At 50.1% G+C, this 16,159-nt stretch overlaps 1 protein-coding gene across 1 annotated transcript in view; it reads left to right on the top strand.

Moving 5' to 3' along the window:
- SCFD1 (sec1 family domain containing 1) overlaps positions 1 to 15,495 on the top strand; it is a 459,613-nt gene extending 444,118 nt beyond the window's left edge. Inside the window, exons 24-25 of the mRNA XM_078659415.1 lie at positions 6,762 to 6,830; positions 15,186 to 15,495. Of these exons, the coding sequence (XP_078515541.1) occupies positions 6,762 to 6,830; positions 15,186 to 15,209 (93 nt within the window). The 3' untranslated portion in view covers positions 15,210 to 15,495. The remainder of the gene's footprint in view (positions 1 to 6,761; positions 6,831 to 15,185) is intronic.
- The last annotated feature ends 664 nt before the right edge of the window (positions 15,496 to 16,159 follow it).

Below are 16,159 nucleotides of genomic sequence, written 5' to 3'. Positions count from 1 at the left end.
CTGCCCATGACAGGGGCCCTGCTGCCCATGGAAGGGGCCCTGCTGCCCATGACAGGGGCCCTGCTGCCCATGACAGGGGCCCTGCTGCCCATGACAGGGGCCCTGCTGCCCATGACAGGGGCCCTGCTGCCCATGACAGGGGCCCTGCTGCCCATGACAGGGGCCCTGCTGCCCATGAAAGGGGCCCTGCTGCCCATGAAAGGGGCCCTGCTGCCCATGACAGGGGCCCTGCTGCCCATGAAAGGGCCCTGCTGCCCATGACAGGGGCCCTGCTGCCCATGAAAGGGCCCTGCTGCCCATGACAGAGGCCCTGCTGCCCATGACAGGGCCCTGCTGTACATGACAGGGGCCCTGCTGCACATGACAGGGGCCCTGCTGCCCATGGAAGGGGCCCTGCTGCCCATGGAAGGGGCCCTGCTGCCCATGACAGGGGCCCTGCTGCCCATGACAGTGGCCCTGCTGCCCATGACAGGGGCCCTGCTGCCCATGAAAGGGGCCCTGCTGCCCATGACAGGGACCCTGCTGCCCATGAAAGGGGCCCTGCTGCCCATGACAGGGGCCCTGCTGCCCATGGAAGGGGCCCTGCTACCCATGACAGGGGCCCTGCTGCCCATGACAGGGGCCCTGCTGCCCATGACAGGGGCCCTGGTGCCCATAGAAGGGGCCCTGCTGCCCATAGAAGGGGCCCTGCTGCCCATGGAAGGGCCCTGCTGCCCATGGAAGGGCCCTGCTGCCCATGGAAGAGGCCCTGCTGCCCATGACAGGGGCCCTGCTGCACATGACAGGGACCCTGCTGCCCATGAAAGGGGCCCTGCTGCCCATGAAAGGGGCCCTGCTGCCCATGAAAGGGGCCCTGCTGCCCATGACAGGGGCCCTGCTGCCCATGACAGGGGCCCTGGTGCCCATGGAAGAGCCCTGCTGCCCATGAAAGGGGCCCTGCTGCCCATGGAAGGGGCCCTGCTGCCCATGACAGGGGCCCTGCTGCCCATGACAGGGGCCCTGCTGCCCATGACAGGGGCCCTGCTGCCCATGACAGGGGCCCTGCTGCCCATGAAAGTGCCCTGCTGCCCATGAAAGGGCCCTGGTGCCCATGACAGGGGCCCTGGTGCCCATGGAAGAGCCCTGCTGCCCATGAAAGGGCTCTGGTGCCCATGGAAGGGGCCCTGCTGCCATTGAAAGGGGCCCTGCTGCCCATGGAAGGGGCCCTGCTGCCCATTAAAGGGGCCCTGCTGCCATTGAAAGGGGCCCTGCTGCCATTGAAAGAGGCCCTGCTGCCCATGGAAGGGGCCCTGCTGCCCATTAAAGGGGCCCTGCTGCCCATGAAAGGGGCCCTGCTGCCCATGACAGGGGCCCTGCTGCCCATGACAGGGGCCCTGCTGCCTATGAAAGGGGCCCTGCTGCCCATGACAGGGGCCCTGCTGCCCATGAAAGGGGCCCTGCTGCCCATGAAAGGGGCCCTGCTGCCCATGGAAGGGGCCCTGCTGCCCATGAAAGGGCCCTGCTGCCCATGACAGGGTACTGCTGCCCATGACAGGGGCCCTGCTGCCCATGACAGGGGCCCTGCTGCCCATGACAGGGGCCCTGCTGCCCATGACAGGGGCCCTGCTGCCCATGAAAGGGGCCCTGCTGCCCATGACAGGGGCCCTGCTGCCCATGAAAGAGGCCCTGCTGCCCGTGACAGGGGCCCTGCTGCCCATGACAGGGGCCCTGCTGCCCATGACAGGGGCCCTGCTGCCCATTAAAGGGGCCCTGCTGCCCATGAAAGGGGCCCTGCTGCCCATGACAGGGGCCCTGCTGCCCATGACAGGGGCCCTGCTGCCCATGACAGGGGCCCTGCTGCCCATGACAGGGGCCCTGCTGGCTGCCCATGACAGGGGCCCTGCTGCCCATGACAGGGGCCCTGCTGGCTGCCCATGACAGGGGCCCTGCTGGCTGCCCATGACAGGGGCCCTGCTGGCTGCCCATGACAGGGGCCCTGCTGGCTGCCCATGACAGGGGCCCTGCTGCCCATGAAAGGGGCCCTGCTGCCCATGGAAGGGGCCCTGCTGCCCATGACAGGGGCCCTGCTGCCTTAGTTTTGCAGTATGATGAATATTGCCACACACAAGATGAGGACTCAGTCTAGTCACCTCCTGTCAACCTACAACACGGATGCTGGCATCTACTTTGACTTTAAAAAAAACATGGTCTGGATACTTCACCGGAGGGGGACATTTCTTACCCTTCTGGCCATGCTTCAGAGGAGGTTCCATCTTTTACAACAGTTGTAAGGAAGGTAGCAGAGGCCTTGAAATGGACTGTCATGCAGAAGTGAAGTCTAATATTCTGGTGGAAACCTTGTAATCCTTCACAGTTTATCCGCATCGGTGCGGCGCATTTTCCCGCTGTGCGCTGAAGATTGCGGAATCCCGCGGTTCATGACGTGCTCAGCTCGTCATGCGCGTACGAGAGGTATAACTCATGACGAGCTGAGCTTGTCATGAGCGTCGAAGAGGTTATGCACAGCCTTTACCTTCATTTAATGATGCTCATCAGCCCCACCTAGAACCTATTATGGCTGCATGAGAGACTCCATTTTTGGGCCCGGCAGACCACAGGCAGCTTGCCAGATCTCATAGGCCTACTCTGGGTGACCAGCACCCTTTGTCCTCACACCTATCATTGGAGAATCTGAATGCTCAAATATTGTCTTGCAAGCAAATCGCATTTGCCTTTCCTCCCTCTTCCCCAGACAGGGAATGCAAGAAGTGACACTCCTTGCATTGCAAATCTTTGCCTCCAGCAGCTTGGTTCTCGGTATGGCTAATGACACCTGGCAATTATGCTGAAACATCCATGTCTTATGGGACCTGTCAAAACCTTTGATTGGTAGCCTGCCATGCCATATGAAGACACTGTCTGACCTAGACACATCAAAACAGATCCTGAAGTGTGGCTCTGACTCTGCAGACACCATTGCTGAGTCTATGGGGGACGACTGTCTCACTGCAACCTAGTATGGGAGGAGGGGGGTTAATGAGGAATCTGTGGGAAGATTATGTTTCAACCATAAATATTGTTACCAATGGTAACTAACTTTGTTCATCTGATGGATAAGCCTTACCAGGGGTTTCCTCCTCTTATGAACAAGTCCTACAGCAATACCTCCCTGGGACTTGGGCTTGAATAGTGTTGATAACCCAAAGAAGCCACGTAACATTGCTGCAAGCCTGAGCTGTGCGGCAAGTTTTTGAAAAGAGTATGCAGTGATGACCACGTGGCATCCTTTCAGATGTCAGCCATTGGAACTCTTCTGGTGAGAGCTGTAGAAGTAGCAATGGCCCTAGTCCAGTGGGCACAAATGCCAGTGGAGGGCCGTTCTTTGCAAAGGCGAACCAAATCTTGAGATAGAGAATGGCCTACCAAAAATGGTGCGTTTGGTTACTGCCTTTTCCTTTATAACTTCAGCGAAGCCCATAAGGGGGGTTGATCACACACCCTATCTTGTAGACTGATAGAACACTGCACATTTGGGATCAAGTCGATACAGCTGTTTCTCCACATTGGTGGAGTAAGGAGAAGGGAAGAAGGATAGAAGGTTAATAGACTGACCCATGCGAAAGGCCTTTGGTAGGAAGCATGGGCAGGTACGAAGCGCTAACTTATCCATGTAGGAACATGAAAAGTGGACAAATTGAGAGGGCATGAAGTTGTCTGACCCTATGGCCTGAAGCTATTGCCCCAATAGTATTATTTTCAGGGTAAAAAATTCACCTGGGTAACTGTGAATTGGCTTGAATGGAGACACAATTAAGAAAACACAAGATTAAAATCCCACTGAGGAACAAAGAACACAGTGGGAGGAAATCTTTTAGGAAACACCCCACTAGTGGCAATCTAAACAAAGATATCTGGTCAAGGAGACATATGAAGGTGAATAGGACAGCCTAATAGGCCGCAACTGTAGCTATTGCCAGAGCTTGCTGTACAAGAGCTCCCGCAAATCACTGGACACAAGAATCAATGTCATTTGAAAGGATGTAGGGCCTCTGCACACACCATCAAACAAATGTGTTCCAGCACCCAGCAGGAATAGGTTTCCTAGCAGCTAAGATGACTTCATCAACCTCATGAGGAAGTCCAAGGACTCCAGCTGGTACCTCTCGCTCCACCTGTGCAGCTGCAGGGACATTGTATTGGGGTGAACGACCTGAACATCCTGCTGTGAGCGCATGTCCCCTGTGTGGTAGAGGAAGAGGTGACCAAATGCTGACTGCCGGATCCTCCTTGCCTAATCAGGGCTGATCAGGATCCACTGCTCTCGATCCTCCTGGCCATCCAGCAGGACCTGTATAGCACACAACTGGGGGTGCATCTTGTTCCGGGCTTTGCTCAAGAGATACACAAATGGAAACTCCAATAGGGAGCCGACTGCCTCCATCACTTCAGGGTGTTACTTCCATTTGTTGTCTTCCAGGTAAAGACAACTGAGGACATTCGTTCTCACAGTGAGGAAGCCTGCGAGATGGGCCGTTACTGGGAAGACCTCCTGTCGATGAACCCTTGACCACATACGGACTGACTCCCAACACAGGGTCTGCGTCCCCACATCACCCTGTTTGTTCTTATAATGGATGCTAGTGATGTTCCCCAGCAGAATTTAGATGTTGCCCCAGAGATGTAACACAAAAGGCCTTCAGGACAAGATGGATTGCCTACAGCTCGAGCACGCCTATGTGAAGGCACAACTCTGACACGGACTAAAGGCCATGCGCAGTTGCCCAGATGTGTCCCCCACCTAGCAAGGAGGCATCCATGACCACATCGGTCTGAGCATGTAAAGGGCTCCATGGACGACCCTTCAGAAGTTTATCAAAGTCCATCCACCAGTGCGGATCCTGATGGACTGACTGGTATGAGGAACCAGACATACGAGTCCATGCGGCCTAGCAGACGCAAGTCTTGGAGGAACAGGATTCGAGCTTGAGTCAGCCACATTGATATCATCGCCCAAATACCCGCGATCCTCTGAGAAGGAGGAAAGACCTTCATCAGGGGTGTGTGGAGCACCAGCCAATAAAGGTCAGCCTGTGTGTGGGAATGAGGTGAGACTTCTGGACACTGATGGGAAAGTTTGCATAACGGAGGAGAGTCATCGTCCCCTGTTCATGGACCAGCTTTGGAATAATGCACTTTCACCAGCCAGTCATACAGGGACTCCTCATCTCCGCAGCATGGATTCCACAACCATCAGCACCTTAGGAAAGATGCATGGAGTTGTCGCCAGTCTGAACGGGAGCACCGCAAACTGGAAGTGTTCAGACCCCCACAGTGAACCTTGAGTAGCATTTTGGGGCGAGGAGAATCAAAAGATGAAAGTAGGCCTCCTGGAGGTCCAGTGATGCACGGTCTGTGCCCTGAATTGTAAGATTCAAACACATGCAAACGTATGATATATTTTTGTTGTTGCTGGTACTTTCTTGGTTCATCTCGCATACCTTAATAGGGTGCGGAAGAAGTACCCGGAACTGATGTCAGCTCAACAGTTGGCGAGTAATAATACACTAAGATGTAGTCACACCTGTGGGTGGAATCACGACATCTGTTGGCCTGGAAAAGCTACTGCTGAGGAAGTTGTCCAGACTACTTTGGTGCCTGGTAGGATATTCATGAGGTGAGGAATCTGCAAGATTAATCTGTGTCCACCAGCAAATATTGTTGCCAGAGGTGAATAAGCTTTTTCTTTGTGTACATTAGATTCTGCCAAACATGTTTTGAATGTATTATTATGGCATCTTCTGTTTCCCTTCAATGTGTATGGAGAATGCTAATGGCCGGTCGATGCCAAAGCCTGCTGCAGGCTCTGACTTTACCCCAGGACCCCTGGTGCCTGTCAGCACATTCTCGCACACCCCAGGAAAGCCCAGGAACTCTGCCAAGGACATCTGTAGGGAAAATAAAACATGTTAATATTTAATATTTGCTTTTGAGGAATTTGAGAAAAGGAAATGGGGAAAATGTGCAATTGTGAGGAAACCTCCACGCGAAAGATGCTTTCTGAGTGGAAAGGACCTTTAATTCTTCATCCATTCTGGTCTAGTTGCAGTGATGCTATGTATGTAATAATATCCACTGTGTGTGGTATTAGCCACAATTAACCTGATTAATTCTAACAAAGCAGAAACCGGGTCCAGACTGGCCACACATAATCCCCCCCGGCCTATTGGATGCAAGCATTTGCAGATAGCAGCATAGAGAGATCAGTGCAATCCTGATAAGCCAGTGCCTCCAAGCCTGAGGGTGCTGGAGGCTGTGAGCCTCACATGGGTTTGACTAGACCTACACAAGCTAGTACCGGCTTGGATGAGGGATTCAGGGTAGGGGGGGTTTATTCCCACCTTGGCACTCATGTTCTGTGCACTCAGCAACATATGGTCACTCTTAGAGGCTAGGAGGTTGTAACACCTCATCTCAACCGTCAATCCTATTGGAAAGTGGAGAGCTGAAGCACACAACAGATTCCTATAACATTTCCGCTTGCCAAAAAGGATTGAACTCGAAAAGTACTCCGCGATGCTTTGCAGTGGTGCAAAGTATGATATAGGTTGCAAAAAGAGGAAGACGTCCACGACCGAGAAGTATTGTTACAGGCAAGTAAGTTCATGTTTGTTTCAGGATTGTCTTCAGTGTGTTGACTGTCAAGCTCTTTCATCTCTTCTTCTGGGTTGTGGTGTTTGTCATTCTGCCTTCCTCATTCTTTGTGCTTCTCTTATATTTTACAGACCAAACAGGGGAAGCATGTCTTGTATGGCTGCAGTGAACTGTTTAATGCCGCTCAGTTTCTAAAACAGGTAACTCATTCCACAACTGTTCATGTTTTACTGTGTGACGCGGGATGTGTATTGTGGTGTGCTGGAACAGACTTAGAGTCCAGAGAGTGTCTTGCTTACATACTTGAACCAATGGTCAATCCTTGTCTTCAGCACTAAATTGGGGTGCCTTTCCGATGAGGCTTATGGACAGAGTTTAGCCTGATGTGGTGTGCGATTAGTCCATGCACGAGTCCTCCCTTAGTGTGCAGAGACCAGGGTGCCCTTCCTTAAGTATACCCGTTCAGATGAGATCAAACATAATGAATACCGCAGCTTTATTAAGTTGAAGTTTGAGATCACATATCCTTTCATGCCTTCAGGGCATATAGCTAGTGCCATGGTAGTTTCTATCCCTGGTGTCTCAGAAGCCAGGGTGAGAAATCTACCCTGTTGCACCTATGTCATGGTACCCAACCACACGTTCCTTCACATCCTAAATGTTCATTGGCTTACGTCTGCTGGGAATGGCCGCGCTGCTTTATAATTTAGGGGTGTTTTCATCCATGTGTCCACTGTCTCACCAGCTTAAGACTTGAAGTTGTTGAGAGTGTTTTCTACATTGAGATTTATTGGTTTGCAAGATTCAGTTCTTTTCAGGTTGGTTTTGCCAGATTTGTACCCCTTGCCCTTGTAATGGAGAATATGCACAACTCGAGGCAGACCCAAAGTGGTCATAAGTTGTAGGCAGTGAGACTTTCCGAGGGTACTTGCAGACAGGGTTCTGTACTGCATTGGCCTGTTTTGCCACGACAAAGATACTACATCGTGAGCATGTCACCGCTGCTTCAAACTGACCCCGAGGGAAAGCAACTTGTTTTATTAAACTGAGGATAAACCATTGTAAGGAGCTGCCGTCCAAGCCTTTCTCTGCCTCAGCATTCAGGCTGCAGACTGGACATTAAACCATTCTCAAGAGTTGTTGAGTGCATTAGGATAGCCACAACACTGCTTACCTGAGGTCTACCTCCTTGTCTGAGGTATACCGCTATATCCATGTTCTGTACCTGAAATGTACCTCCTTATGTGAGACATGCTTTTGTATCTGAAGCCTCCTTTCTTATCTGAGATCTTCCTCTGTGCCTGAGATCTATCTCTGTATCAAAAGAAATCTGCTGGTGTCTGTATCGGACGTCTGCCACCATACAGCAGGTGACACAACTTCTAATATCATCGGAACTCTTGCCAGAGTGTCTTCCCCATTTATTAGGTACCCGGCATTAACAGAGTGCTCCTGATGTTGGGTTTTTCCTGTTACATTTTGGTGAGGAATGCCATAGAAGGAGGCCATGCACGACTTGTTGACATCCCTGTGGCATTCAGTCGTATAGGCATGCCATAGGAGACCTAGCCCTGTTTGTTGTTCACCCTGCCTAGCCCAGTAGCGCTCTGTGATAGAAGTGTACCGTAGGAGACCTGGACAGGTTTGTTGTCGCCCTGTCCTGCACACAATTTACCTCAAGACAGGCAACATTCTTAGCACTCTCTCTTTGGTACCGACTCCGATAAGGATTGTGACCCAGGTGATGAGTTTGCTCAGCCCTACCAGGATGACAACTGGTCTGAGGACCTGCAGGAGGCTAGAGGGCTAGACAGGACCATCCAATGAAAAATCTGCCTTCTATGCAATGGTAATGCATAGGGCAATCCACATTGGAGATCCTGATTTACTTATTGGAATGAGGAACCAGACATACAAGGCCATGAGGCCTAGCAGATCCTTGATCTCAAACTTCCCACTCACAGGTGAAAACTAATGTTCTTATTGAGATCCCGCAGCCGGACCAGACTTCCTCTGAACACTCCTGCCTTTCAGTGAGCCTATGACGGGCACCCTTCTGGGTACTTGGGCTAAGCTTTGCTCTGGTACACCAGTCAATAGATAAATCATCAGGTGCCATCGCCTAGCTTCTGGTGACCCAGCTTTCCTGTCACAGTACCCTTCACCAGAAAGTTCATGGTGCACGCTCCCACCAGCCATTCCAATCCAAGCCCTTTTCTTACCACTCCCCCTAACAGGTAGTGGAAGTGTGTGGAAACTTTTGGAAAACGCCTCTTTTTATCTGCCAATTTGGCCCTGCCCCCTACTAACGTCTCCTGTTTGTTGGGCCGTTCCTCTCCCTCCGTTTGGAATTCGGTGGCACAAGTCCTCCTTGGTGTTCCAGAAGACCATTGCCCTCTACTGTCACAGGGGTTTCAAGATGGGTGCGCGCGACCAAATTTACAATTTGTTGTGGCTTGTACACCACCGACTTCACCGGGTGGGCATAGGCACCAGCTTTGCCATACACCACCATGCGTGGCTGAGCTTGACTGGGTTCTCTGGCGAAGGCCACTCCTCCCTGATGGACATGCCCTTTGATGGCACTTGCCTGTTCGGGGACAAAGCGGACTCCACCCTCAAAGGTTTCAAAGAGAGTAGGGCCACTGCTCACTCTGTGGGCCCTTCCTCCCCTCCTTGCCAACCACGCCAACTTCGCCGTTCCTTACATGGCTTTGGCAGAGCCTGTCCAGCCCTCACTGGGAATGCAGCAGTTTTACCCACCGGCCATGCGGCCAAGGGCAGCGTGCCACCCAGTGCACACCTCCCCCAATCCTTGCAGCCCGCCAGTCAAACCTCTTTAGTGTTCCCTTACAGGGCCACAGGCAGACCACCTGTTCTATCCAGGTTGACAAGTAATAACATCAGACAAGTGGGCCCTACAAGTTGTTTGCAAAGGGCATTACCATTCCTTTCTCCCCGCCGCACCTTCCACAGTCTGACCAATAACTGACAGTGGACCATCTCTCCATTTTGCATCTGGAAGTGCAAGCCCTTTTGGCCAAAGGAGCTATTGAGAGCGTGCATGCGTCAGAAGTAGGATGTGGTTGCTATTCCAGCTACTTTCTAGTGGCCAAAAAGGGCTGAGGCATCCGCCCTATACTAGACCTGGGTCCCATCAATGCCTTCCTCTAGAAGGAGATATTAAAATGCTCACCCTGGCCCAGGTCTTGTCTGCTCTCGACCTTGGAGATTGGATGGTGGCATTGGACCAGCAGGATGCCTATTTCCATATTCCCATTCTGACTGCCTATCGGCACTACCTGCAGTTTGTGGTGGGATAGGAGCATTTTCATATCGCTGTGTTCTCCTTTGGTCTCACCAGCGCCCCTCGATTGTTCATGAAAGTGATGGCGGTGGTGGCAGCACACCTTTGGAGATCAGGGGTGCCAGTCCTCCCCTACTTCGCCGACTGTCTGTTAAAGACAGGTTCGCCCCAGGAAATCGTCAACAAGCTGTAGACTACAGGGAACCTTCTGTGATCTTTGGGGTTCACTATAAACATGCCAAAGTCACAACAGACTTCTCAGATGATTTCCTTAATCCCAGCCATTCTGGAAACTTTTTAGTTTCATTCCTTTTTTCCCTGGATAAAGAGTCCAGGACATTCAAGCTATGGTCCTGAACTTCCAGTCTCGGTCCTGGATTTCAGTAAGGTTGACTTTGAAACTGATGTGACTGATGGCCTTCTGCATCCAGCTGGTCAAGCATGCCAGGTAGCATAGGCGGGCTCTGCAGTGGGCTCTGAAGTCCTAGTGGACCCAACACCAAGGGAACCTCTCTGACCTGGTCCAGCTTTCAAAGGAGACTGCGAAAGATCTGCAGTGGTGGTGACAGGACCGCGCTTGGGTTAGTGGCACAACCCTCTCCCTTCTCCACCGAGAGCTGTCAGTGGTGGACGATACATTGCTTCTGGGCTGGGGTAACCACTAGAACGAGGTGGAGATCAGAGGCCTCTGGTCGCTGGCTACATCCCAGCTCCATATCAACCTTCTGGAGCTGAGGACTATCTGCTTGGCAATGAAAGCCTTCCTTCGTCATCAAGGAGGGGCTTGTACAGGTGCTCAAGGACAACACCACTGCCATGTGCTACTGCAACAAACAGGGCAGGGTGGGATCACAGGGCCCGTGCCAGGAGGCATTGCGCCTCTGCAGCTGGCTGGACTGCCAAGGAATCTGCCTGGTGATGAACCAATTGGCAGGCTGATTGCATGCCAGGGTGGATTAGCTCAGCCACTGGCGCCTAGCAGACCATGAGTGGCAGTTACAGCCGCTGGTGGCTCACTTTTTTCTTATGTAAATGGGGAAAATCTGGCTCAATCTGTTTGCCAATGGCGAGAACATGCAATGTCCGCATATCTGCGGGTTGGATTTCCCAAGCTGTGTTCTACCTAAAGTGCAACTCAGGACTCCAGTTTGCCTTTCCTCGATACTACTCCTGCCCAGAGTTCTCAAGAAGATCAGGACTGACATGGGCCCAAGTCATTATAGTGACTACGGATTGGTCACGGCGAGTATGGTATCCAAAACTTGAGACTTGAGCATATGTCCTCCAATCAGGCTGCCCCTCCCGGAGGCTCAGGATCGGGTTCTCTACCCAGGCCTTCCCATTCTTCACCTTCATGCATGGGGATTGATCAGCGACCATTTCCCAAACAACCATCTTGATGGAAAGTAGATGCCCTTCCCCAGAAATGGAGAATAGATTACTCAAACAGAATGAATAACTCTAGGCTCCTTACTTAAAATATATCCTAAGTCCCAAAAAGAGTTAAGGTTTAAGTCACACTTTAGAACTCTGATTTTTTTAACAAATTCATAAATAGTAAATCAGCAGCATAATATGTAGTCCCTACAAGAAGAAGGCTGTCTGGTGTCTTCTAACACATACAATACATGTCTATCAGATGTTGCCTCAAGAAACAACTCAGATTTGTTGTAAATGATAAATATTTCTGAGATGTGGTTCACCCATTCGACCTCTCAACTGCCTCCCAGGTCTTCACACACCCAGTGGTGGACCTAGTAGCCCATATACACCAACAGATGTTTGTGTAATCGTACTTACACAGCTGGTTCATGAAATCAGCTTTGCATTACAGTTTAAAGCTTTATATAATTGATTCAAGCCGGAACAGAGCTAGTTAAAACTGGAAGCAAGGATCTTCTAGAACCTTCTAAGTGCAGATTTCTCACCTTTTGAAACCTCCAAAGCGCAAGTCTGGCCCCAGAAACCTTCGGTAATAGCTCCAGCACGCAAGCAAGTGGCACCAATGGACACCGACTCATCTCCGGAAGTGATGACACAAAACCATACATAGGCTCCACCCTACCCCCTGATGTCAGTCCTATTTGTTTACGTTGTTCAGTGTGGACCCCAAGCATACTTTCTAACTTTTACTGATTCCCCCTCCCAAAAACAATCTTTTTGACAGTTTGCACAGATATCTCTCCCTAAAACTATAGGGTGTGTGCTATTCTGCAGCTGTTGGAAACCAGTGTTGGTCCTGACTCGCACTAGGTCTGTCTTTGGTATCTTGGTTTCAAACACAACTTGAATGCCTGAAGCAAATGCTCTCTATAATGTATCCGAAAACCATTTGGTAACAAGAAGCCACGCTCTACAGTACCAATCATAAGAAGAAGGGTCTGTCCAGTTTGAGGTCTCTTGATTGGTCCAAGTCGTTGTTCTTGGATAAGTCCACGATGAAGTCCAAAGACAAGTTGGCCAAGCAGGGGCTGGCACCATACCAGCATTTCCACTCAAGGGAGAAGTCACATAGTCAGCTCTTGAAAGCTCTGACTCTGGGAAATTGTTCATCTGGATGTATGTCCTAGTAAATACCCATTCCACTGGGCAACTGAATCTGCTTGCATCCTTTGGCACTAGCAAGCATTCAGAAGGGGCTTGAGTTACTTTTATGTCCCGATGTTGCAAGAGTTGTTTCGTGTGCAACATCTGACAAGTGACCTAAACTCTCCTGCGTGCTCTCAGCCCCTGTAAATCGAGACAAAATAAGGAATGGATCTAGATGTTTGTGTCTGGCTGTGTGGGAGATCCACCAAGACTCTGAGCATTGCTTGTGGCTGTATGAGAGATCCTAGACGCAGCTGTTTGTTTGTGTCTGGCTGTGAGGGAGATCCACCGAGACACTGAGCATTGCTTGTGGCTGTATGAGAGATCCTAGAAGCAGCTGTTTGTGTGTGTCTGGCTGTGTGGTGGATCCACCAAGACTCTGAGCATTGCTTGTGGCTGTATGAGAGATCCTAGAAGCAGCTGTTTGTGTGTGTCTGGCTGTGTGGTGGATCCACCAAGACTCTGAGCATTGCTTGTGGCTGTATGAGAGATCCTAGAAGCAGCTGTTTGTGTGTGTCTGGCTGTGTGGTGGATCCACCAAGACTCTGAGCATTGCTTGTGGCTGTATGAGAGATCCTAGAAGCAGCTGTTTGTGTGTGTCTGGCTGTGAGGGAGATCCACCGAGACACTGAGCATTGCTTGTGGCTGTATGAGAGATCCTAGAAGCAGCTGTTTGTGTGTGTCTGGCAGTGTGGTGGATCCACCAAGACTCTGAGCATTGCTTGTGGCTGTATGAGAGATCCTAGAAGCAGCTGTTTGTGTGTGTCTGGCTGTGTGGTGGATCCACCAAGACTCTGAGCATTGCTTGTGGCTGTATGAGAGATCCTAGAAGCAGCTGTTTGTGTGTGTCTGGCTGTGAGGGAGATCCACCGAGACACTGAGCATTGCTTGTGGCTGTATGAGAGATCCTAGAAGCAGCTGTTTGTGTCTGGTTGTGTGGTGGATTCACTAAGACTCTGAGCATTGCTTGTGGCTGTATGAGAGATCCTAGAAGTAGCTGTTTGTGTCTGGCTGTGTGGTGGATCCACCAAGACTCTGAGCATTGCTTGTGGCTGTATGAGAGATCCTAGAAGCAGCTGTTTGTGTCTGGTTGTGTGGTGGATTCACTAAGACTCTGAGCATTGCTTGTGGCTGTATGAGAGATCCTAGAAGTAGCTGTTTGTGTCTGGCTGTGTGGTGGATCCACCAAGACTCTGAGCATTGCTTGTGGCTGTATGAGAGATCCTAGAAGCAGCTGTTTGTGTGTGTCTGGCTGTGTGGTGGATCCACCAAGACTCTGAGCATTGCTTGTGGCTGTATGAGAGATCCTAGAAGTAGCTGTTTGTGTCTGGCTGTGTGGTGGATTCACTAAGACTCTGAGCATTGCTTGTGGCTGTATGAGAGATCCTAGAAGTAGCTGTTTGTGTCTGGCTGTGTGGTGGATCCACCAAGACACTGAGCATTGCTTGTGGCTGTATGAGAGATCCTAGAAGTAGCTGTTTGTTTGTGTCTGGCTGTGTGGTGGATCCACCAAGACTCTGAGCATTGCTTGTGGCTGTATGAGAGATCCTAGAAGCAGCTGTTTGTGTGTGTCTGGCTATGTGGTGGATCCACCAAGACTCTGAGCATTGATTGTGGTAGTATGAGAGATCCTAGACGCAGCTGTTTGTTTGTGTCTGGCTGTGTGGTGGATCCACCAAGACACTGGGCATTGCTTGTGGCTGTGTAAAAGCGAGTGAGCTTCGTCTGTGCCTGGCTGTCTTGTAGACCCTAGGCGTCATACAGTATTGATTTCATCTGGCTGTCTGGTAGACTCTAGAATTAGCCGAGTGTTTGTGATTTATATAAAAGATTTTGGAAGTGGCTGAGCATTACTTGCCTCTCTTGCTTGTTGTTGCTTGAGCTTAGAGATACTAGACGTTTTGCGTCTGATTGTGGGTGACCAAATGTTTTGTTATGTGGCTGTACGACAGCTCTTGGTAGGTGTGAATAAATTGTATTTGAAAGTGCAGCAGATGGGTGTGGGTCGTTTTTGTGTGGACTTTAGCAGTGCAGTATATCCTAGAAGTGTTTGAGGACTTCTATTTGACTGGGTAAAGTGTGTTGTTACAGCAATGTTGATCCAACACTTAAGCATTCTGAGGCTGATAAAATGAGTACCATTACATTCTTTATTAGTTATTTGCAGTACCTTAAATACTATATGATAACAGGTGCTCAGGTACTATGCTCATTCACCAATGAGCATAGTTTTTAGGAGGTACAGGACAGCCCCCCTTTCCTTTGCCTCAGAATTCGAATGACTACTGTATAATCCCAGACAGGTGGAATCGTCGATAAATGGGTGTCAAGTGGGTTTCCCATTTATATTTTAGTATTTGTAGAGCCCAACCGACTCTTATTTAAAATTCTAGAAAAGTGATTGTTGAGGTCCAACTTGAAATAGCTGTTATTCTCAAGATTAAGTGGTCCCATACATTATTCAAAGAGATATCTGAAACTTAATCGGTCAAATGTGTTTTTGCGATTATACATTTTTCAAAATATTGCTTCCTCAGGACCTTTTAGTTATCGACAATATAGTTACTATTATTTTGTAGTTACTTTGTAATACAGTGTGAAAATGACTTGTACGCTTCGATAAATAGCCTAAAATCTCTTTTTTTCTACCCTTGTATAGCTCTCTCAACTTGGACAGAAATAGGACCACAGATGTCCACTGTCAGAATTTCCTGGGCCATGAAAGTTTCTTCGGGATTGTGGAGAGACCAGACTGGGAACGATGGGAAGCCACACTCTTCTCTGACCATGTGTTGAACAGCATGGTGGGAGCCGGCTCAACCCGCTCCTGCTCAGGAGCCCTCCGAATGCTTGCGGCAGACGCGCATCTCTTAAGCTGGACATTAATGGAACGCTGTACTCCATGTATAGAACCATGCATCGCAGATGGAATAACATTAATTTCTAAAATAAATATTCAAAACCCCTTCCTTCAGTATGAGCACACTTTCATTACATTGAGTGCCAAAAAGCACAGCATTGTCCCTTGACACTACCACCAGTGGATGAAGATGTCTGAAAGGAAAGTGGAGACGCTGGATCTGACGAAAAGGACCTGGTCTCTCTCTCAAGCGTCACCCTCACCTAGCACCATGCTTTTGTTTTCAAAACATTTGCTTTTATGATGATAAAATGCATTCTCATTACCAAATGTAACCACTACTCAACCAGCCATCCCCACCCTTGTTCCAATAACGTCCCCTAGGAGTCCTGCATAGGTCTGAGTCCAGGCTTAGGCGGAGCCTTGTGTTAAACCAAACTCTTCATACTGCGCCCATTCCCCGTCGTAGGGGACGTTCTTCATTAGAGTCCACTAGTCTCGTCCCCTTCAAATTAGTCTAGTTGGGCCTGTGACAACTTTACTGTTTCTTGAGATGTTTTATGGAAAAGGTTACTAGGTCAAGAAGAAATGCAGTTCTTAGTTGGTTAAGATGCAAGAGAGTGTTACTGTCTAGCATTCACATGAACAGACTGTACAGTCTCTCTATACCTCTTGGCCACAGATCACCTTGGGGATGGATGTCTCTTTGCGCGATGTGGAGTGCACTTGGGTCCTCTATTGTTCAGAGTAGAGTGGCTGTAAAATAATTGCCA

The sequence above is a fragment of the Lissotriton helveticus genome, chromosome 9 (genome assembly GCF_964261635.1).
Source record: "Lissotriton helveticus chromosome 9, aLisHel1.1, whole genome shotgun sequence".
Classification (NCBI taxonomy): Eukaryota; Metazoa; Chordata; class Amphibia; order Caudata; family Salamandridae; genus Lissotriton; species Lissotriton helveticus.
This window is presented reverse-complemented; position numbering and strand designations above follow the sequence as displayed.